At 58.6% G+C, this 21,654-nt stretch overlaps 2 protein-coding genes across 2 annotated transcripts; one reads left to right on the top strand and one right to left on the bottom strand.

The window, feature by feature from the left end:
* Positions 1-3,968: 3,968 nt before the first annotated feature.
* Positions 3,969-4,373, top strand: PIRT (phosphoinositide interacting regulator of transient receptor potential channels). The gene has a single exon (XM_059486132.1). It carries the CDS (start codon positions 3,969-3,971, stop codon positions 4,371-4,373), a length of 405 nt encoding a protein of 134 aa, XP_059342115.1.
* Positions 4,374-19,380: 15,007 nt separating this feature from the next.
* LOC132082024 (RING finger protein 222-like) lies at positions 19,381-20,376 on the bottom strand. The gene is made up of 2 exons (XM_059486064.1): positions 20,110-20,376; positions 19,381-19,761 (listed from the first exon to the last, which is right to left on the bottom strand). Exons 1-2 carry the CDS (start codon positions 20,374-20,376, stop codon positions 19,381-19,383), a joined length of 648 nt encoding a protein of 215 aa, XP_059342047.1.
* Between the last annotated feature and the right edge of the window lie 1,278 nt (positions 20,377-21,654).

Raw genomic sequence — 21,654 nt, 5'->3', positions numbered from 1 at the left:
CGCACCCTGGGCAGGCTGGGTCCCTGAATGTTCCTCTCTCTCCCTGGAACTGCCACTCCTGATGAAATTTGGCCAGCAGAACATCCCAGGAGAAGTTTCTGCTGGGTTTGTGCAGGTCCCTGAGTGCAGCAGCCTCCTCCCCTCCAGTCCCATGGGCACAGGGATCCCCCAGAGCAGCAAAGCCCTTCAGCTGGCACACACAGAGCCAGGGGGCCCTGCAATGACATTGTCCTCTGGGGCTCCTGCACTGACACTGAACACCAGGACCAGATCAAGAGTCCAACTGAGACACTCCAGAGCAGCAGGGAAATCTTCCTCCATTCCCCAGGGTTTTTAGTCCCAGCTGGGCCCAGAGAGGATCTGGTGCCCGTTGGGGTGCCAGGCTGGACACATCTCCTGCTGAAGGACAAACCAACCCTCAGGGTCCCAGCCCAGGCTCTGCAGGGCACTGGAACTGATCTTTGCAGACCAAAACTGGGCTGTGCTTGTGCCTGACAACCTCAAGAACACACCCAACACCACCACAGACACAGTCAAAACCTCCTTCCTAGTAGTTTAATCCCCATAACAATCTACATCTGCTCAGGAGCAGAGAGCCTGAACTCCTCCTGAGAATGAAAATTCATTATAAACTTGAAAACTCCTTCCCCAGCTAGGAGCCCGCCGAGATTTCCCAGTTCAGAGCCCAAACCTCACCACACAAAGCACTGGGAGAGCAAAGGGAGGAGAAGCCCAGGAGGGTCTCCCTGAGGGAGAGGGGAAGGAGAGACCCCAGCAGTGAGAGCTGCCCAGGGCTCCAGAACACCAGATGTGAAATCTGAGACGTGCTCTGGAGGCGTTCTCAGCACAGCAAAGACTCATCTGCTGATTGTCTGCTTCCAACAATGGCTAAAAATCCGGGAGAAACCCGATAGCACTCTGCTGCCAGGCTGCTCCGTGCATGCAGAGCACATCTGTGATGGGCTGGGATGGAGCAGGGGCACAGCAGCCGCTGGAATTGCATTAGCTCTCCCAGGAGCTGCAGATCCTCCATCCGGGCAGGGAGTGAAATCCTTCATCAGCCAGCAGTGGCAAAAGGTGGCTGCAAACCAGGCTGTGCCAGGAAGTGCTGGGAAGATGAGCAGGGGCTGGGAATTGTGGTGAGAGGGGTGGTTCTGCCAGGAAATGAAAGGGGGAATAAATCCTCTCTGGTGGAAAGGCAGAGCTGAAAGGCAGCTCTGGTTCCTGCAGCAGCCTGGCATCAATGCTGTGCACACAGAGGGGCAGAGCTGCCGCCCTGGGTGCACAATCAGGGTGGCAGCACACAGGGAATGGGATCCCTGACAGATGGAACAGCACGGGGAGTTTTGGGCTGCTGAGGTGTGGGATTATTCCAGAGAACAAAGCAAACTTCCAAGCACAAACCCAAATTAAAATCAGATGGCAGCTTGGTCATAAAACCTCTCTGTGATGCACCTTAGGAGGACAAAGACAAAAAATGTCAGGGAATGCTGGAGTGCTCTGGAAGAGGGGGAGCAGAAGGCAGCAGTGCTCTGAGTGAGGCAGATGGGGGCACCTGGAATTGCTCAGGATTTGGGCACCACCCTGCAGAGCTGCAGCTGGGGGGCTCAGGGTGGGCACGGTGGGAATTTCCCCATGGAAAGGGAGCTCAGGCACTGGAAATGCCCAGGGAGGGTTGGAGTGCCCATCCCTGAAGGTGTCCAGGGAATTCCTGGAGGTGGCACTGAGAGCTCTGGGCTGGGACAGGGTAGGGATAGGGCACAGCTGGGGCTGGAACGGCTCAGAGGGCTTTTCCAGCCTACAGGATTCTGGGATTCTCTATCAGAAATGTGTCCCTTGCCCTTTCCCTGTTTCCTGTTTCAACAGAGAGCAGTGAGAACTCCAGACTGGAGAGCTGCAAATCCTGTGCGCGGCTCTTGACTTTTGTTTGGTGCTTGTTTGTCCAAGCCTGGCAGAAACATCCTGAAACACCCCAAAAGATGTCAATACACCAGCACTGCAGCAGTGACTGTGCTGAGGGGACCAAATTTTAAAATTACTGTAAAATAATTGTAAAATTACTCTGCCTCTCCTCAGAGTAACCACGGAGCTGGCAGGGACACAGGTGAAGGATGGAGGGAGGGAGGTGCTGGCTGGCACCCATCCATCAGCAGCCCCAGGTGGGCACTGAGCCCAGCTCTGGGCAGGTTCCTCCAGCCCTGGAGCTGTGCCAGCCCTGCAGCCTCAGCCTGGCTGCCCTGAGGTGGAATTTGCTCCCACATGGATCAGCAGCTCCAGGACAGGGCTCTGGGGTCACCTCTTGCCCACCTGGGAGCAAGGCCAGCCTGGCACCACCTGTGTAGTGGCATCTCCTGGAGTGCCAGCCCTGCTGAGCAGAGCAAACCCAGCCCTGAGGGGCTGCAGGGGGTTTGGGTCCCTGCCCTGGATCAAAGCCCAGGGGGCTACAGGTCTGTGTGGTGTGACAGTGCTCACAGGGGTTCTTGGATGAGGGAAGAGACGAGGATCTGACTCCATGTTTCAGAAGGCTGATTTATTATTTTATTATATATATTACATTAAAAATATATAAAAGAATAAAAAGAAAGGATTTCATCAGAAGGCTGGCTAAGAATAGGATAGGAAAGAATGATAACAAAGGTTTCTGTCTCGGACAGAGAGCCCGAGCCAGCTGACTGTGATTGGCCATTTATTAGAAACACCGACATGAGACCAATCACAGATGCACCTGTTGCATTCCACAGCAGCAGATAATCATTGTTTACATTTTGTTCCTGAGGCCTCTCAGCTTCTCAGGAGGAAAAATCCTAAGGAAAGGATTTTTCAGAAAAGATGTCTGCAACAGTGTGGTGCTTGGGGAGAGCTGTGCTGGGCACTGCAGTGGTGGAACTGCAGTGGTGGCACTGCCCATCCTTCTGCCCATCCCTCTGCAGGATCCCACTGCCTGCTCCACCCTTTCAAGGCTGTGATGCTCCCCTTTCCCTGCAGTGACCCCAAAACCTCCTGCACCTCCATCTGGGCTGCGCTCACTGATGACCAAAGGCCAGCATCCTCCTGTGGTGTTACGTTTCAGTTAAATGGTTTGCTCTGCCTCACCCCCCGAAAATTTAGGGTTTATTTCAAGCCTGATCCTCCCCTGAGGTATCATGGATCTGTAATCCCATTGCTGAAGCTAGACCCTCCTCACTTGGCAGAAGGGGCCCAAAGAGTAGTTTTTAGGGTTTGAAACTACTCCAAAGAGGAGTTTTTAGGGTTTTCAAAGAGTAGCTTTTAGGCTTGGAAGAAGGGGCCCAAAGAGGAGTTTTTAGGGTATTTAAGGGTAACACAGTATGGGAATGTAATGATTCTTATAGGCTGTATGGAAATGCTATAGGATTTGTATATTGTACTAGATTGGTCAGTGAGAATCAGAATATTCAACACAGAAGAAGATTTATGGTATTGTAACGGGAACTTCACTCTCTTACCCTTTTACCCTCTTACCTTTTCATCCTCTCTCCCCCTCTCTTCTCTGGGGCCTCTGAGCTGTGCCTGGCAGCTCCCAGCAGGTCCCAGGCCCTTTGCAATAAACCCCAAGTTCCATGACCAGAAGAAGATTCACTGTATTGTAACGGGAACCTCACCCTTTGATCCTCTCTTTTACTCTCTCATTCTCTCTTTACCACGCTCTTGCTTTCCTTCTCTTTACCTCTCTCTCCCTCTTTGGGGCCTGCTCTGAGCTGTGGCTGGCAGCTCCCAGCAGGTCCCAGGCCCTTTGAATAAACCACAGGCCCTTTGAATAAACCACAGGCCCTTTGCAATAAACCCCAAGTTCCAAGCCCTGGCTTCAGAGACCTCTCATCTCCATCCATCCCAACCCTCCTACCCCCAACGCTCCAACACCTGGGGACCCCCAAACGAGCTGCAACTCCCTCCATCCCTTTCCCTGCTTTCTCTTTTGTCCCTCCAGGTGTCCTCCTGCTCCCAGCACCATGGAGGAGCCCGCCAGGAGCCCGGATGGCAGCGAGCAGTGTCCCCAGGGCAGGGAGCTGATGGCCAGCAGCACGGGCAGCACGCTGTGCATGAGCTCCTCCCGCAGCGAGTCCGTGTGGACCAGCAGCACCCCCCGGAGCAGGTGGGACATTTACCGCAAGCCCCTGGTGGTGGTGGCCGTGGGAGTGGCCATCTTCCTCTTCGGGGTGGTCATCACCAGCCTGGCCTGCTTCCTCAAGAAGCACAAGAAGGTCTACAAGATGTCCGGCCCGGCCTTCCTGTCCCTGGGACTGATGCTCCTGGTGTGCGGCCTGGTGTGGATCCCCATCATCCGCAAGAAGCAGAAGCAGAGGCAGAAGTCCCAGTTCCTGCAGAGCCTCAAGTCCTTCTTCTTCAACCGCTGAGGGCAGCCAGGAGCTCCTCCAGGAGGTTCCCTGCCCTCCTCCAGCCTATGTTGATCAACCTTGAGAGCAAACACTTTCTTGTACTTCCCAGAGGATTTCACCCCTGTCAGTGGCTTCCCTCCAGTGTGAAAATGAACTTTGTGCTCCATCCACGTCATCCCAGGGAAAAAGGAGCAGGAATTTCCAGCTGATCCCAGCAAGGCAGGTCCCAGATCTCTGCATCACCTCCCTGTCCAAAGAGTGACTCAAGAACACAAAGTGGGTAAAGCACAGCCCCAGAGGAGCCTGGGCTGAAGCAAAACCCGAAAGGAACCCAGATCCCCCAGGAGGTTCTGCAGGATCCACCAGCAGAGGGGAGAGGAGCCACAATTCCTTCCAGCTCCCTGAATAGCCAGAGAGGCTGGAGGGTCTGCACAGCAGCAGGAGACACAGCAGAAGCAGAGGGACACAAACCCTACAGAGGGTCCCAAATCCTACAGAAGGTCTCAGATCCTACAGAGGGTCCCAGCCCCTGCTGCTCCAGACACCTGGCAGGGCAGGGACAAGGGAGATGTGTCTGGGAATGGTGTGAGCTGTGGGAGCTCAGGGCTAGTTCTCTCCCCACACTCAGCCTCCCCCTGGCCCTCCCTGCTGAGCTCCCTCATTTCTGCCACTCCAACCCCTCTGCCTGAAGCTGTGCCTCTCTCAGGGACCTGAGAGCTGAGCCTTTGTGTGTCCCCATCCTGGCTGGCAGGGAGCTCTGGCTCACCCTGGCACTCGTGCCAGTCTGTGACCAGGGCTGTGTGCCTGGGTGTGCCCTCCATGCTCTCATGATCCGTGTGGGCAGAGCTGGAGGTGGCACATCCCATCCCGGCAGCTGGCACAGCTGACTTAGGAGTGTTTGAGCACACAAATCCCTTTGCCTCAGGCTCAGCCTGGCCCTGAACTTTGTTTTTTCCTGATGGTGCAGACACCCCTGTGCAGGCAGTGCCAGTTTGGCTGTGCCAGGCCTGGCAGGGACCCAGCAGAGCCCTTTGTTCCTGTGCCATCCCTCGTGCCGTGCCACGCTCAGTGCTGTTTGCAATCCTGCCCTGGCACAGCTCCCAGCCCCTGCTCCTGCTGCTGCCACGGGCAGGGATGGTCCCCCAAAACTCCTGCTGGGGCAGCTGCAGCCAGGTGGGCACCAGGATTCAGCATGGGAGACCAGGAGAAGGTGGAGAGCAGCCCGAGGTGCCAGCTGGTGCAGGGGTGGGCACAGGGTGGGCACCCTGGAGCTGCCCTGGGTGGAGATGGGTCCTGCTGCCCAGAGCTGTGCCCAGCCAGGGCTGCCTTCCCACAGGGCTGCCCCAGGACTGCCAGAAGCACAGAGGGAGCTCCTGCTGGCCCTGGCCAAGGAGGAGGCACTCACTGAAATGTCAGTGGGATAAAACGTCACCGAGAGGAAGAATTGAATTGGATTCCAGACTTTATTTATAGCAGGAATGTGAGGTTTCATTAAAGGAAATCTTCCCAAGGGACCTCACGTGGCTGCTCCAGTGTCACATCTCTGCTGGGTAGAGGGGCTGGGGTGGTGGGGCACCCACTGGGCAGGGGGGCTGGCCAGGACAGGGGCAGGACAAGGAATGTGTCGGGGCTTCTGCTGCTCACAGTGACCCTGAGATGTGTCACAAAGTCTCTTTTGCCAGCCCAGCGCTTGAAGAAGGAGTCAGAGCTCTTCTGGTCTCGTTATCAAGGTTGTTTATTGTTTCTTATTTATAAAATTCTTTCTTCTGTCCAACTGAGGTCCTCTCAGCAAGACAGTCAAAGGTGTGCCTGCCCCAGGGCTGTGTTATGTTTTTATACTAAAAACTACGTGTACAATATTTACAATTACTTCCCCATACCTATGACCTATGTTAGACAGTGAGCTTCTACTCTAAACCAATCCCAAAGTGCCAACATCACAGCAGAAGATGGAGGCCAAGGAGAAGAAGGAGAAAGGCAGAACACGCCCAGATCCCTCCATCTTGCCCCCTGAACCCCCATACGAAAAACCCCAAAAATCCATTTTTCACCCTGAGACAAACTGATTATTATTCTACTTATACTTCTGTGGCTTGCAGATCCTCATATAAGGTTGGTAATTTGCTCCATGGGTCATAATCAAAGGCACAGGGGTCTTGGGCTCTGTGCCAGGGTCTTTGAGCCCCCTGGCAGGGGTTTGGGCACTGCAGCACAGCCAGAGTGATGTCCTGAATTCCAACAGGAATGGGGCTGGGGCTGCTTTGGGGCTGGGTGAGGGCTGGGGGAACAGCTCTGTCCTGGCAAGAGGATGGAGCCTGCAGGGCAAAGGAAACAGCCAAGGACCAGCACAGCCTGTGAGGAGAGGATTCATCAGATGGAACTCAGTGTTTGCTGCCCAGATCTGTGCTGGAACAGGGAGGCAAAGGGACAGGAATGTTAGGGGGAAATCAGATTTATAGGGGGGAGATAACTGAGGGAAAACTCAGATTAACAGCAGGGGGATAACTGTGGGAAAGTCAGATTAACAGGTGGGAGATAATTGAGGGACAGGGAGGCAAAGGGACAGGAACATTGGGGAAACTCAGATTAACAGCAGGGAGAGAAAGTCAGATTAAAGGTGGGAGATAATTGAGGGGAAGTCAGATTAAGAGCAGGGGGATAACTGCAGGTGGAAGTGCAGGAGCAAAGTGGGAATTCCTCCTTGGTAGCAGAGGGTATAAATGCCTGATCACTGCCAGGGACAGAGGGAATTTTGCATTGGAGCTCCCAAGGATGGGAATTGCATCCTTTTCTTGGAATGAGCTGGAGCCTGAGGGCTCCTTACAAGGGTTTCTTAAGGAGCTGACATAAAATTCACGCCCTGCTGTGGCCCAGCAAAACCCACAGAGCTGCTGGGAAATGAATGAATTTCTGCCTCTGTGTTGTGGCACCAGGGAACCTTCACCTCCCTGGGATGTGGGAGGCTGCACAGACAAGGAGTACCCGTGGATTTAAATGGTTTTATGGACAACAGATTAAAAACAAGAGACAGTGGAAACAAGAGAGAAGAATGTGCCATTTATCCTGCATAACCTAACAGTGGTGGGCGCTGAGACGTCCATGAGGAGCAGGACCCAGGAGGGTTCACCTGCTGCGTCCTCCTGCCATGGCTGGGCAGGGCTGGGCTGGATGCACCTTGGACCAGCCCATGGGGAGGTTCCCACCCTTGGACTCCTCCCATGCACCTCCAGACCCTGTTTGGCTGCTCCCTGCTGTTCCTCTTCACTCCCACTGAAGCCTCTTTGGGTCCTGCTGCGATGCTTTGGACCAGACCAAAGAAAAACACGTTCAGAGAAAAGATCAGGTTTTCCAGCAAACATAATTATGTCTCACTGAAGCAAGCTCAGATATGAGCCTGCCAGCTTCCCCTGTGCTATAAAAAGAACAGGAAATCCATTACAAAAGTCATTATCTGTGCAGAGCAGCTGAAAGAGGAAATATTGCCCTGCATCTCAAAGGTCGGGCAGCAAACCCGCCCAGCAGGCTGGGCTGGAGCACGCCCTGCTCCAGGTGTGTGAGCTGCCTCATTCCTGGGCTTCCAGAGCACCAAACCTGCCCAAAGGTGGGCACAGCCCTGGGGCAGACCCCTCGCTGAGGAGCTCACATCTTGCCCGAGTTCCAGGACCTAAAGTGGCTCAAAGAGGGCTGGAGGGGGACTTTGGACAAGGGATGGGGGACAGGACTCAGGGAATGGCTTCCACTGCCAGAGGGCAGGGCTGGATGGGATATTGGGAATTGAGAGTTGTTCCCTGGCAGGGTGGGCAGGACCTGGCACAGCTGGGGCTGCCCCTGGATCCCGGGCAGTGCCCAAGGCCAGGCCGGACAGGGCTTGGAGCATCCTGGGATAGTGGAAGGTGTCCCTGCCATGGCAGAGGGTGAAATTGATGATCTTTAAGGTCCCTTCCAACCCAACCCCTCCCACGATTCCAGGATCTCAGGCACACTCACCCTTGGGGCACTCAGGTCTGTGCAGATGCTGGGATAAAGCATTGAGGTGTGGAAGGGAACAGGTGACCACTGGTGACTGTGATCACACCTTCACATCCCTGAGACCTTCCAGACCTTTCCTGGCATCCCTGAGACCTTCCAGACCTTTCCTGGAAACAGCCTCGGGCTGCTGAGGGCTGGTGGCCCAGATTCCCCTGGCTGGCTCCATGCCTGATCCTGGATCCCAGCCAGGCTGCCAGAGCACCCCAAAGTGCTGCTGCTGCTCCTCCAGGTGAGATCCCAGCAGGACGAGCTGCACTTGCCCATCCCTCCCCAAAACCCAGCAGCTTTCCCTGTGCTCAGTGAGAGCAAACCCTTCAGGGGGTCTCAGTGCCCACAGTGAGTTTGAAACCCTAAAAACCCCTCCCTGTTTCCACCCTGGATGCTGGGCACATGGAAAATGGGGAAGGAACCATTTTTTCCTGGTGCCCAGGGCAAGGAGCTGCTCAGGGAGCAGAGGGTTTGCTCAGGGCTGTGGGTGTGTGTTTGGGAGTGGCAGATGGAGAAGGTCAGGATAAGGTTGGGATAAGGAAGGGAAAAGGTTGGGGTAAAGTTGAGATAAGGTTGGGGGAAGGTTGGGATAAGGATGGGATAAGGTTGGGGTAAAGTTGAGATAAGGCTGGGGTAAGGTTGGGATAAAATTGGGATAAAGTTTGGAGAAGGGAGACAGGAGGGAGAAGTTTGGGATAAATTTGGGATGAGGTTGGGATAGGGCTGGGATAAAGTTGGGATAAGTTTCGGATAAGGTTGGGAGAAGGTTAGGAGAAGGCTGGGATAAAGTTGGGATAAGATTGGGATAAAGTTGGGATAAGATTAGGATAAATTTGGGATGAGGTTGGGAGGCAGGAACATGGCTGGGGCAGGGCAGATTTGCACCTTTGAGACAGACTGGACTGGGAGAACCTACACCTGGGTGAGCACAGAGCACCGGGATGGGCTCCCATGGAACCCCCTGGGCTGGGGCAGGGCAGATTTGCACCTTTGGGACAGACTTGGATGTGAAACAGCTACACCTGAAAGGGCACAGAGCAGCAGGGTGGGCTGCCATGGAACCACTCGAACTGGAGCAGGTACAGATTTACACCTTTAGGACGGATTTGGATGTGGAGTAGCTACACCTGGGGGAGCACAGAGCAGGGTGGGCTCCCATGGAACTCCCCAGGACAGATTTGCCCCTTTGGGATAGTCTGGATGTGAAGCAGTGGCACCTGAGTGGGCACAGAGCACCAGGGTGGTGTTGCCCAGGGGCCGGGCAGGGGCAGGGCAATGAAAGGGTTAACGCTGTATCGTGCGCTCGCTCCCGACTGTTCTGCAAGGTGTGTTGTGACATTTGCACTTCCTCCTGGCAGCGGGAGCAGTGCGGGGAGCCGGGCAGGGCAGGGATGCTGCTCCCGCTGCCCTGAGGGGCTAACCGGGCACCATGGGCACCATGGGCACCCGGTGGGTGCTGCGGGGGTACTGCCCGGCCATCGCCCTGCTGGGGCTCATCTGCGACTTCCTGGGGCTCCTCTTCCTCCTCCTGGGCATCTTCGCTCCCCTCAGCTTCTGGGACTTCTTCGTTTACGGGGGGGCCCTGCTGCTGGCCTTCAGCCTCGTCTTCTGGGTCTTCTGGTACACCTTCAACATCGAGGTGCCCCTCGGGGAGCTGCAGTGCAGCTGAGCCCAGCCCGGGGGGAGCTTGGTGCTGGCAGGACCCAAAGCATCATCAGAACCTGGAGAGCACCCCCAGCCACGGTGGGAGCTTGGTGCTGGCAGGACCCAAAGCATCGTCAGAATGTGGAGAACACCCCCAGCCTCAGAAGGAGATTGGTCCTGTGCACCTGGCAGGACCCAAACATTGCTCAGAACCTGGAGAGCACCCCCAGCCTCAGAAGGAGATTGGTCCTGTGCTCCTGGCAGGACCCAAACATCGCTCAGAACCTGGAGAGCACCCCCAGCCACAGCGGGAACTTGGTCCTGTGCACCTGGCAGGACCCAAAGCGTCACTCAGGGGGTGAAGAACACCCAGAGCAATGGGAGCAACTTGGTCTGGTGCACCTGGCAGGACCCAAAGCATCGTTCAGCAGGAGGAAAGCACCCCCAACCACGGCAGGAGCTTGGTCCTGTTCTGGCAGGACCCAAAGTGTCGTTTAGAATGTGGAGAGCACCCCCAGCCACAGCAGGAACTTGGTCCTGTGCACCTGGCAGGACCCAAAGCATTGCTCAGGGGATGAAGAACACCCAGAGACACAGCTGGAACTTGGTCTTGTGTTCCTGGCAGGACCCTAAGCATCGCTCAGCAGGTGGAGAGCATCCTCAGCCACAGCTGGAACTTAATCCTCTTCTGGCAGGACTCAAAGCATCGCTCAGAACATGGAGAGCACCCCCAGCCATGGTGGGATCTTGGTCCTGTGCTCCTGGCAGGACTCAAAGCATCAACAGAACATGGAGAGCACCTCAAGCCACAGCAGGAGCTTGGTCTTGTTCCCCTGGCAGGACCCAAACATCACTCAGAGGGTGGAGGGCTCCTCCAGCCACGGTGGGAGCCTGGTCTGGTGCACCTGGCAGGACCCAAACATCACTCAGAGGGTGGAGGCCTCCTCCAGCCACAGCAGGAGCTTGGTCCTGGCAGAACCCAAAGCATCACCAGCATGTGAAGAACACCCCCAGCCATGGTGGGAGCCTGGTCTGGTGCACCTGGCAGGACCCAAAGCATCGCTCAGGGGGTGGAGAGAGCCCAGAGGAGACCCAAGGTGGGACCTGCTGGTGCTCACAACACCAGGCACCCAACGGAGCCTCGGGGGAAAGGTACCCACAGCTTGGGGATGCTTGGTGGGATGTGGGGGATGCAGAGCTCCTGGCACAGCTCCTGCTGCTGGCAGCAGCTCCCAGGAGCAGAGCAGGTTTTGGAGTGCTCTGGAGTGGATTAATGAGGGTCAGGAGGCTGGTTTGATGAGATGGGTTAATTCTGGGAGGGGGTTTGCTGCACTTTGGAGGTGCTGCTGTCTCTGGGGTGGGACTCCTCAGGGCTTCCCATCAGATGCTGCTCAGAGAGGAGGGTCCTGCAGAGCTGCTGCTCTCTGGTGACAGTTTTGTGCTTCAGGGGGACAAGGATACATAAACCACACACCCAGGGGGACAAGGAGCACGAGCCACCACCCATGGCCACACACCCTGGGGACAAGGAGCAGGAGTCACACACCCTGGGGACAAGGGGCATGAACCACACATGGCCATACACCCTGGGGACAAGGATACACAAGCCACACACCCTGGGGACAAGGGGCACAAGCCACCCGTGGCCACACACCCTGGGCAAACAGGGAGGGCCAGAAGGAAAATCCAGGCTGTGCCTCAGCACCAGAGCCTCAGTGTGAGGGGTGAGGAGCACACCCAGCTGCTCCTGCGTGCCCCCATCACACCCTGAGTGCTGCCAGGGGCCTTTTCCCACCAGGGAATGTCTGCCCAGTGCAAATCCAAGTGCAAGCTGTGTCCCCAGGTCCCTGCTGTGATGTGCTGCAGGAGCGTGGTGACAAATGCTGAGCACACAGAAATGGGTACAAGGTACCAGGCCTGAACATTGGCTCTGAGATTAAGCCCTGCTAATCTCAGGCTTGGCTGGAATGTGCCTGGCTGGGTTTAGCAGCCACCCAAGGGGCAGAAAGGTCAGGTCCTGCCTGGTCCTGCAGCATGGGGAGCACAGAGCATCAGCACAGCCTGGGACCCTCAGAGGGCTCTGTTTGAGCATCAGCACAGCCTGGGAACATCAGAGGGCTCTATTTGAGCATCAGCACAGCCTGGGGACCTCAGAGGGCTCTGTTTGAGCATCAGCACAGCCTGGGAACATCAGAGGGCTCCCCTTGGGCTGAGCTGGGAGCAGCAGCACCAAAATTCAGGAGAGCTGGAGATGTCTGAGTGCTGGAGAGCACTACTGCAGGGATGGTGTCCTCCACCAGCACCCCAGGGATGTTCTCCTGTGAAATCAGTGGAGTTAGTGAAATCAGGGAAATCCGGGAAATAAGGGAAATCAGTGAAACAAGGGAAAACAGTGAAATCAGTGAGATCAGTGAAATCAATCAGTGAAATCACTGCCAGTGCCATGTCCCACCTGTGATCCACAACAGGGTCACTGCCTCACACAGTTCCCTAGAAAGCCCCTCACAGCCAGTGAGATTCTTTTTTTATCATTTTCTTATTTTTCCCTTGATTTCCTCTCTTGCTGGCAGTGCCCACAGGGGACAGAGCCAGGTTTTGCTGTGGTGCAGGCTGCCCTATGTCCCACAGCCCAGGATGCCCAGGCAGGAGCTCAGCTTTGCCCCCAGCAGCTCCCAGGGGGTTTTTCCACCCCTGTGCCCCTGGCACTCGGTCCTTCAGCCATTTCCTTGATGTGCCTGGGGATAAGGCATGACAAGCCTCAGTGGGATCCTGAGCTGCAGAGGAGGAAGGGCAGCAGCAGCCCAACCCTCCTTTATTTGCTCGGGGGTTTTTAATTGCCAGTGCTGAGCAGTCAGTGCAGCCTGGAAATCCCAGCTGAGGGCTCTGTCACTGTGAAAAGTACCAGTCACTTGTTTTAAAAATTTTAAAGGTTTAATAGTAATAAAATGGTTATAAAAATAGTAATACAATTAGAGTAATGATAATTGGGACAATTTGGATTAGGACAATATGAGACAACAGAAACAAAGGGTTACGAACATCCGGGTACCATTTTCTGGGCAAAATAAGCCCAAAACAGGACAGACGTTAACAGAGGATTAACCCTTAAAAGCAACAGCCTGTTGCATATTCATACACTTCATTCATGATGCAGGCCAGGAGTGGGTGAGCCCCCGTGCTCCCTGTCCCCTGTGTGAGCAGCGCTGGGAGCACTGGCCCAGCCCCAGGTATTGACTCAAGGGCTTATCTTCCCCTCTGGGTTTTTGTGGTTTTGTGCTGTTTGCTGCAGCCTGGGGGCTGTTCCAGATCCTTGGGCCTGGCACAGCCCCGTGGCCATGGCACAGAGCCCAGGCGGGCACTGGGAACCAGCAGCTCCCTCTGCTCCTGACCACTCTGTGCCCCCAGTCACACCCGAAGCCAGCAGCGCTTCCTGTGCTGATGCTGCAGCCCCAAATGCTGAGGGGGCTCCAGGAGTCCCCTCCTGTGTCCTGGACCTGCCCTCAGCTCTCTGGGCTCCTTCACCCTCTGCCGTGGATCCCTCACTGGGCACCAGGACGGGGACCAGGGCAGCATCAACAGTGCCAGGGTTTGCTCATGAGTCTGGAACTTCCAGGGAGGGAAAATCGTCCTGTTGGTCCAAATGTCACCAGCCTCACTTGTATATAGAGCTGGGCTGATCCTGAGTATCCCTTTGGCATCCCCTGGGCACCCCAGAGCTGCTGGGGCTCTGTCTGCTGGGACAGGGAGCCCTGAGTCCCTGAGGTTTGATTCCACACCTCTTTATTGAGGAGAACTGCAATTTCTTAGTTCTTTTCAGGGTTTTTTAAAGCATTCACACCTCCTCTCACTCTGTTTATAGGGAGAGAGGAAAGGACAGCAGAGGATGCCAGGAGGGAGCAGAGGAAGAGGAGCAGCTCCACACAAGGACTCTGCCCTGCTGCTCTTGCACAGCCAGCCCAGAGGGAGCTGTGTCACTCTGCTGGGCTGGGGACACTGGCACAGCCACTCGGGACAGCCCCTGAGGGATGGACAGACCCTGAGGGATGGACAGACCCTGGAGGATGGACATTGTCTGAAGGATGGGCATTGTCTGAAAGATGGACATTGGACATTGTCTGAGGGATGGACACCCCCTAAAGGATGCACACCCCTTTGCCCCCTCTCCCATCAGCCTGCTCTCACCCCCTGCCCGCTGCTGGCCCAGCCTGGTGGCAGCAGAGCCTCTTCCCCCTGTCCTGAGCAGGGTCCCAGAGCCACAGGGACGGGCTGACAGCTCTGCCACCCTTCCTGCAGGGCTGGGATGGCCCAGCAGGGCTCCCCGCTGCCCACACTGCCCAGTGCAGCCCAGTGCCCCAGTGCAGCCCACACTGCCCAGTGCAGCCCAGTGCCCCCAGTGCAGCCCAGTGCCAGGCTGGGACCAGCTCTGGGCAGGGATGGGAGAGCCAGACAGCACACCCAGAGGACAGAGGATTCCCTGGGTGAAATGCAGCTCTGGAGGGGCCAGGTGTGCTCAGCCAAGGTCCAGGCACCCTCTAAGGGAGCACTCAGAGACCTCAGTGCTGAGAGCTGAGCAGAGCTGCCAGGCCAGGAGAGGATTCAGAGCCTCAGTGCCACCCCAGGGGTGGCTCAGCACGGCAATGCCCCATGGCCTCTCCCTTTATTGGAATAAAGCCTAAAGGACCCCTCTGTCTCCTTTTGGCACATAAACCTCTGATGTTTGTGGATTGATTTTCCTAATGTGGGCAAACAGGGCTGCCCCCAGAGCAGGGAGGTGCCTGGGGGGTGCAGAGGGACCCCCCCCCGACCTGGCAGGGGACCCCAAACTCCTCCTGCTGCCCCCTCAGCTGTCCGTGGGCTGGGGGACAAGCAGGATCTGCACATCCTGGAGGAACAGGTTCTCCCAGCCCCTCCTGTGTGTCCCCCACCCCGAGCAGGGGGTGCCCGGTCCCAGCCCCGGCCCCAGCTGGTTCCAGCCCAGCCCAGGCACAGGGATGGGCTCCGAGCTGGGATTTAACCCTTCCAGCCCTGGCCGAGGGGTGCACCTCAGCTTTGTCCCCTGCCAACAGCCACAGGGACAGAAATCAGCCCCTCACCAGGAAACAGCTCCACCCCATCCCTGTCCCTGTGATCCCTCATTTTGGGATGCCCATCCCCATCCCATCCCCATCCCATCCCATCCCATCCCATCCCATCCCATCCCATCCCATCCCATCCCATCCCCATCCCCATCCCCATCCCATCCCATCCCATCCCATCCCATCCCATCCCATCCCATCCCATCCCATCCCCATCCCATCCCATCCTATCCCATCCCCATCCCATCCCATCCCATCCCCATCCCATCCCATCCTATCCCCATCCCATCCCCATCCCATCCCATCCCATCCCATCCCCATCCCATCCCCATCCCATCCCATCCCATCCCATCCCATCCCATCCCATCCCATCCCCATCCCATCCCATCCTATCCCATCCCCATCCCATCCCATCCCATCCCCATCCCATCCCATCCTATCCCCATCCCATCCCCATCCCATCCCATCCCATCCCATCCCATCCCATCCCCATCCCATCCCATCCCCATCCCATCCCATCCCATCCCCATCCCATCCCATCCTATCCCCATCCCATCTCCATCCCATCCCATCCCATCCCATCCCCATCCCATCCCCATCCCATCCCCATCCCCATCCCATCCCATCCCCATCCCCATCCCATCCCATCCCATCCCCATCCCATCCCCATCCCCATCCCATCCCATCCCATCCCATCCCATCCCATCCCCATTCCCATCCCATCCCATCCCATCCCATCCCATCCTCATCCCATCCCATCCCATCCCATCCCATCCCATCCCATCCCATCCCATCCCATCCCATCCCATCCCCATCCCATTCCATCCCCATCCCCATCCCCATCCCCATCCCATCCCATCCCATCCCCATCCCCATCCCATCCCATCCCCATCCCATCCCCATCCCATCCCATCCCATCCCATCCCATCCCATCCCATCCCATCCCATCCCATCCCATCCCCATCCCATCCCAGCCCCAGCCGGCCCTGCAGAGCAGAGCTCACAGGAGCTCACAGGAGCTCAGAGCAGGAGCTGCTGTTCAATAATTGATGCCCAGGCCTGGCTGATGGATCTGGGGTTGCTCCCTAATGGATCCGCAGCCCCGCCTGCTCAGCCAGCACTCCTGGGCTGCTCAATTCCCACTCCTGCCATCCTGTGCCATCCAAGTGCCACCTCCTGCTGCTAATGAAGCATGACACAGCCTTTGCTGGAGCTGGGAGCCTGCTGCCATCCTGCAGAGCTGGTCTGGGGGAGGGCAGGGCAATGGCACACGCTGGCACCTGCCAGGAGGGTGATGGAGCAGCCACAGCCCAGCTGAGACCAGCCCGGGAGGAGCAGGACACAACTAGTGCTGCACTGAGCCCAGCTGTGGGCAGAGCAGGGCCAGGAGGTGTCAGGGCACACCTGGGGCTGCACAGAGCCCAGCTGTGGGCAGAGCAGGGACAGGAGGTGGCAGGGGACACCCAGGGATGTGCCAGCCCCAGCCCAGGGAGCAGCAGGCTGTGCTCTCTGCCTGCAGGGAGTGTCCCTGGCCCTGCAGGCAGTGCCATTAGCTGAGGTCTGTGTGCACAGCCCTGTGTGCGCAGCCCTGGCCTCCCCCAGCTGCAGCACAGTCCTGGCTCCCTCCCCACACCCCCATTAGGCAATAATCGATGATAATTGACAGGCAATGATTGCCCTAATGGGCTCTTCGGGTCACTGCTCATGGCCTTGTGTGACCCCTGGCTGCTGCTGTGACCAGGCCTGGACCCTGGGCAGGGACAGTGTCACCTGTGAGACAGGGGTGGCACATGCAGGTAGCAGGGCTGGGCCAGCTCAGCACCGAGGGGACTCTGCTGGGAACCCCAAGGAGGGCTGGGAGCCATGGGGACATTTGGGGTGCAGCAGCAGTGGCACAGGGACACGGTGGGGCTCCCAGGGCAGCCAGGATGTGGTCAGGATGTGGCCAGGAACCTGCAGCAGCTCCAGGTGCCATGCCCAGCAGAGCTGTGTGTGGGGAGCCTGGGCTGCACAGGAGCAGGGATCAGGCAGATGTGAGGATGAAACCCTTCCCTGTGAGGGTGGGCAGCCCTGGCACAGGTGCCCAGAGCAGCTGGGGCTGCCCCTGCATCCCTGGCAGTGCCCAAGGCCAGGCTGGACATTGGGGCTGGGAGCACCTGGGACAGTGGGATGTGTCCCAGGGGTGGCACTGGATGGGGTTCAGGGTCCCTGGGTCCCAAGGGCCTGGCTCTGCCCCAGCAGCACTGCAGCAGTGCCGGGCAGCTTTTCCAGCTGCACAGGAGGATCTGGGAGCAGCTTTCCCTCATCCAGGAGGATTCCAGCCTCAAACAGCAGGAACATCCCTGGGGAGCACTGGGACACAAGGCCTGGGCTGGGGACAGCGAGGACACGGGGACAATGAGAACATGGGGACAGTGAGGATGTGGGGACAGGGAGGACATGAGGACAGTGAGGATGTGGGAACAGCGAGGACGCAGGGACAGTGAGGACCCAGGGACATCGAGGACACAGGGACAGTGGCCCTGGGCACAAAGCAGCACTGTGCAGCTCAGGAGGTGCCATCCCTGCATGCCTGGCACAGCAATTCCCAGGATGTCCCCAGTTCTGTCCCTCACCCACCCAGGGCAGGGGCTGGGGGCTCTGGGCTGCCCCTGCCAGCCCTGCCCACCATCCCTGGCCAAGCAGTGCCACCCTGTGGGAGGAAAACACCCTGCTGTCCTCCCTGGGTGTGCCCTGTGCCCGTGCCTGACCCTGGCACAGCCCCAGACACCCCCAGCCCCTCCCAGTGTCCCAGCGCAGCTCTCCCCATCCCCACTGCCCCCCAAACATTTCCAGGGCTGCAGCTGCCCTGTGCCACCTCCCACACGGGGCTGCTGCCCTGGCACCCTGCCCTGATTGCCCAGACACAATTAATGACAGGGTTTGTGTTCAATAATGAGGCAGGCACACGTCAGCACCAGGTCACCATTGCTTATGAAACAGCGTTTCCATTCCAGTGCGGTGTCTCAGGCACTTCTCACACGGGGTCAGGGTCACGGCACCCCAGGATTGGCTGGGGACACTGGGACAGGGCTGGGGCAGTGCAGGAACCTCACAGGGAGCAGCAGGCCAGCAGGGCAGTGTCCTCATGGATGGCAGGGGACACCATCAGCTCCCCTGCCCTGCATTGCTCCCCCTCCCCAGCCCCACATTGTCTTCATTTGTTACCCTGAAAGTCCTGTCTGGTCCTAAAGCCACCCTGGTGGCACTGCTGGCACTGCTGGCACTGCTGGCACTGCTGGCTGTGTTTGTCACTCCCTCAGGAGCATGGAAACTCTGGGCCAGCCCTGTGCCCCACTGCCACCTCCTGTGGGGGACAGGCAGAGACATCCTGCTCACTTTGGGGTGATGGTGAGGGACACCCTGCTCCGTTTGGGGGATAGTGAGGGAATCCTGCTCACATTGGAGTGACAGGCAGGGACGCCCTGCTCACCCTGGGGGACAGTGAGAGATGTCCTGCTCACATTGAGGTGACAGTGAGGGAATCCTGCTCACCCTGGGGTGCCCATGAAGTGACACATTCCCAGGTGACAGAGTGAGAGCAGCACCCACGGGGCCAGGGACTGGGTCAGGAGGACAAAGGTGATGAAGGTACAGACTGGGCTGGGGACAAGTGCTCCCCTCCCACCCCAGGGCCCTGCAGGGAGGCTGGCAGGGGGAAGGGGAGCTCAGCAGGGCCAGCATTGCTCTCTCCATCCTCTGGTTTCCCTGCCCTCATGCCCAGCAGCTGCAGGCTCTGGTTCCTCCATCCCGGGTTGGAAGCTGAGTTCCTGCTCCAGGCTGGCTCCATCACAATGTTCCTGATGTCCCTGGAGCCTGGGGACCCCCAGAGCCCCACAGCCTGGCAGCCCTGGCCCCAGAGCCTGTGGCTGTGCCCGGTGCCAGGGTGCTGAGCTGGGCAGGAGCAGCACAGCCCCTCACCCTGCAGGTGCTGCCATGGGGTGCAGGAGGCTCCTCTGCACAGACAGACACCCTGCAGGAGCCACAGCAGGCTTTGGCTGCCGTATCTTAACCAGAAGGGACAGAAAGGGCCAGCAGTGACACTGGGAGCAGCTGGAGGTGTGCAGGAAGGTCTGAGAGTCTGTTCAGTCCCTGGGCAGGTGAGAAAGGAGCTGCACCCGGGGCTGCTTCTGGGCTTTCTCCTGGAGCTCTCAGAGAGGGAATCCATCCCGGGCTTTCTCCAGGAGGTCTCAGGCTCCATCCCGGCTGTGTCCCCGCCCCAGCGACACCTCCGCGGTGTCCCAGCCGTGCTATAGATCCCTCCTGACCAGCAGCAGCCAGGGCAGCACGGCGGCCAGCATGGCCACGGTCAGCACCAGCATCACGGCCAGGGCCATGGGGGACTGGCAGCACTGCAGCCCCAGCGCGGGGCTGGATGACACCGACACCGACCCTGTGCTGGCCGTGTCCCCGCCGGTGCCCCCGGGCAGCCCCGATCGGCAGCGCTGGGCGGCCAGCAGCGGCATGCCGCGCTCGCTGATGACAAAGATGTGAGCCTCCCGTGCCAGCCCTGCCCCGGGGGAAACCCGCCCCACGCTCTGCTCCGGCAGCACGAAGTGACTGGGGACCACCAGAGTGTTGGGGGGCTCGCTCCTGGCCAGCTGGGACAGGGAGGATGGGGACAGGGACACCTCCAGGGTGTTGGTGGCCTCGCTCTTGGACAGCTGGGACAGGGGCACCACCAGAGTGTTGGGGGGTTCGTTCTTGGCCAGCTGGGACAGGAAGGATGGGGACAGTGGCACCTCCAGCGTGTTGGGAGGCTCAGTCCTGGCCCGCTGGGACAGGGAAGATGGGGACAGGGACACCTCCAGTGTGCTGGGGGACTCGTTCTTGGACAGCCAGGACAGGGAGGATGGGGACAGGGATACCTCCAGGGTATGGCTGGGCTCACTCTTAGACAGGTGTGCCAGGGAAGATGGGGACAGTGGCACCTCCAGGGTGTTGGTGGCCTCGCTCCTGGCCAGCTGTGCCAGGGGCACCTGCAGCACGCGGGGGTCGGCGGCCCTGGGCAGCCACAGAACCTTCCTCCTGCTGAGGAAGGTGACGAAGCGGCACACGGGGCACACGATGCTGCTCTGGACGTGCCCGCCCAGCTTGGCCGACAGCAGGCACTTCACCAGGCAGTCGTGGCAGAAGGTGTGGCCGCAGCTGAGGCGGCGCTGCGTGGCCTCCAGGGGCTGGAACCGCTCGTAGCACACGGGGCACTCGGCCGGGGCAGCCTCCTTGCTGGGGGGGGCCTCGGACATCGCTGATGTGCTGGCGAGGAGGGGCACAAGGGGTTAATCACGCTTGGGTGGCAGCGATCATTCTGTCCATCCCTTCAGCTCTCCAGGCACTGCCCACCCTGCCAGGGAACAATTCCCAATATCCCATCCAGCCCTGCCCTGGGTCAGTCTGAAGCCATTCTGCGTCCTGTCCTCACCCCTTGGCAATTCCTCATGGGGTGGGATGGGTGCCCACCATGGCCTGGCCAGTCTAGGGTGGGATGGATGGGTGCCCACCATGGCCTGGCCACTCTAGGGTGGGATGGATGGGTGCCCACCATGGCCTGGCCACTCTCAGCACAGTTCAGCCCCTGGGCAGGGATGGATGGAAGGTCTCAGCCCCGAAGCCCTGCAGGGCAAAACTCCTTGGCTGGCAAAGCCTGGGGCAAGGGGCTGAGCCCCTGCACAGAGCCCTGACTGCTGAATGCCTGGTAGAGAAATTCCAGGCACAGACTATGACATTCCTGGTACAGACTGTGCCATCCCAGTCTCACACCGTGCCATCCCAGACACAAACTGTGCCATCCCAGGCTCACACCGTGCCATCCCAGACACAAACTGTGCCATCCCAGCCTCACACTGTGCCATCCCAGGCTCACACTGTGCCATCCCAGACACAAACTGTGCCATCCCAGAAACAAACTACACCATCCCAGGCTCACACTGTGTCACCAGTGCCTCTGTGCTCAGCTGCTGGGCATTCCCATCCCAGGCTGGAACCTGCCAGGGACAGGGAGCTGCTCCCATCCCAGAGACTTCTGAGGGGCCTGGGGGAGCCTGGAGCAGCCAGGCTGGTGGAGCAGGGAGGTGACACAGCCAGGGAGGTGACATGGCCAGGGCAGGCAGCAGACACTCACACTGGGCTCCTTCCAGGCTGCTGGTGAATGGCCCAGGCTGGTGGCCAGGCCGTGGTGGCCATGGTGGTGGCTAGGCCGTGCTGGAGGCCAGGCCATGGCATCCCCAGGCCATGGTGGCCAGGCCATGACATCTCCAGGCTGTGCTGGAGGCCAAGCCATGGCATCCCCAGGCCCTGTTGGAGGCCAGGCCATGGCATCCCCAGGCCATGGTGGTGGCCAGGCCATGGTGCCCAGGCCATGGCATCCCCAGGCTGTGGGCACGCTCAGGCTGGAGCTGGGTGCAGCCAGCCTGTGCCAGGGTTAGTCAGAGAGGAGGGAAGGCAGAGCCATCCCAGCCCAGCCCCAGAGCAGTGTGAGGCGCTCCCATGGGGCTGAAGCTCTGCCCTGCCTCTCCCCGGGCACA

Source organism: Ammospiza nelsoni, chromosome 19 (assembly GCF_027579445.1).
Source record: "Ammospiza nelsoni isolate bAmmNel1 chromosome 19, bAmmNel1.pri, whole genome shotgun sequence".
NCBI lineage: Eukaryota > Metazoa > Chordata > Aves > Passeriformes > Passerellidae > Ammospiza > Ammospiza nelsoni.
Note: the sequence above shows the minus strand (reverse complement) of the source record. Positions and strands in the feature narration are given on the sequence as shown.

What these genes read in the sequence shown, in the direction of transcription:
- PIRT (XM_059486132.1), top strand. Translation starts at nt 3,969, where the DNA reads ATGGAGGAGCCCGCCAGGAGCCCGGATGGCAGCGAGCAGTGTCCCCAG.
- LOC132082024 (XM_059486064.1), bottom strand. Translation starts at nt 20,376, where the DNA reads ATGTCCGAGGCCCCCCCCAGCAAGGAGGCTGCCCCGGCCGAGTGCCCC. An exon ending in CCGACCCCCGCGTGCTGCAG is followed by an intron (nt 19,762 to 20,109) that starts GTGCCCCTGGCA and finishes AACACCCTGGAG; the next exon opens with GTGTCCCTGTCCCCATCCTC.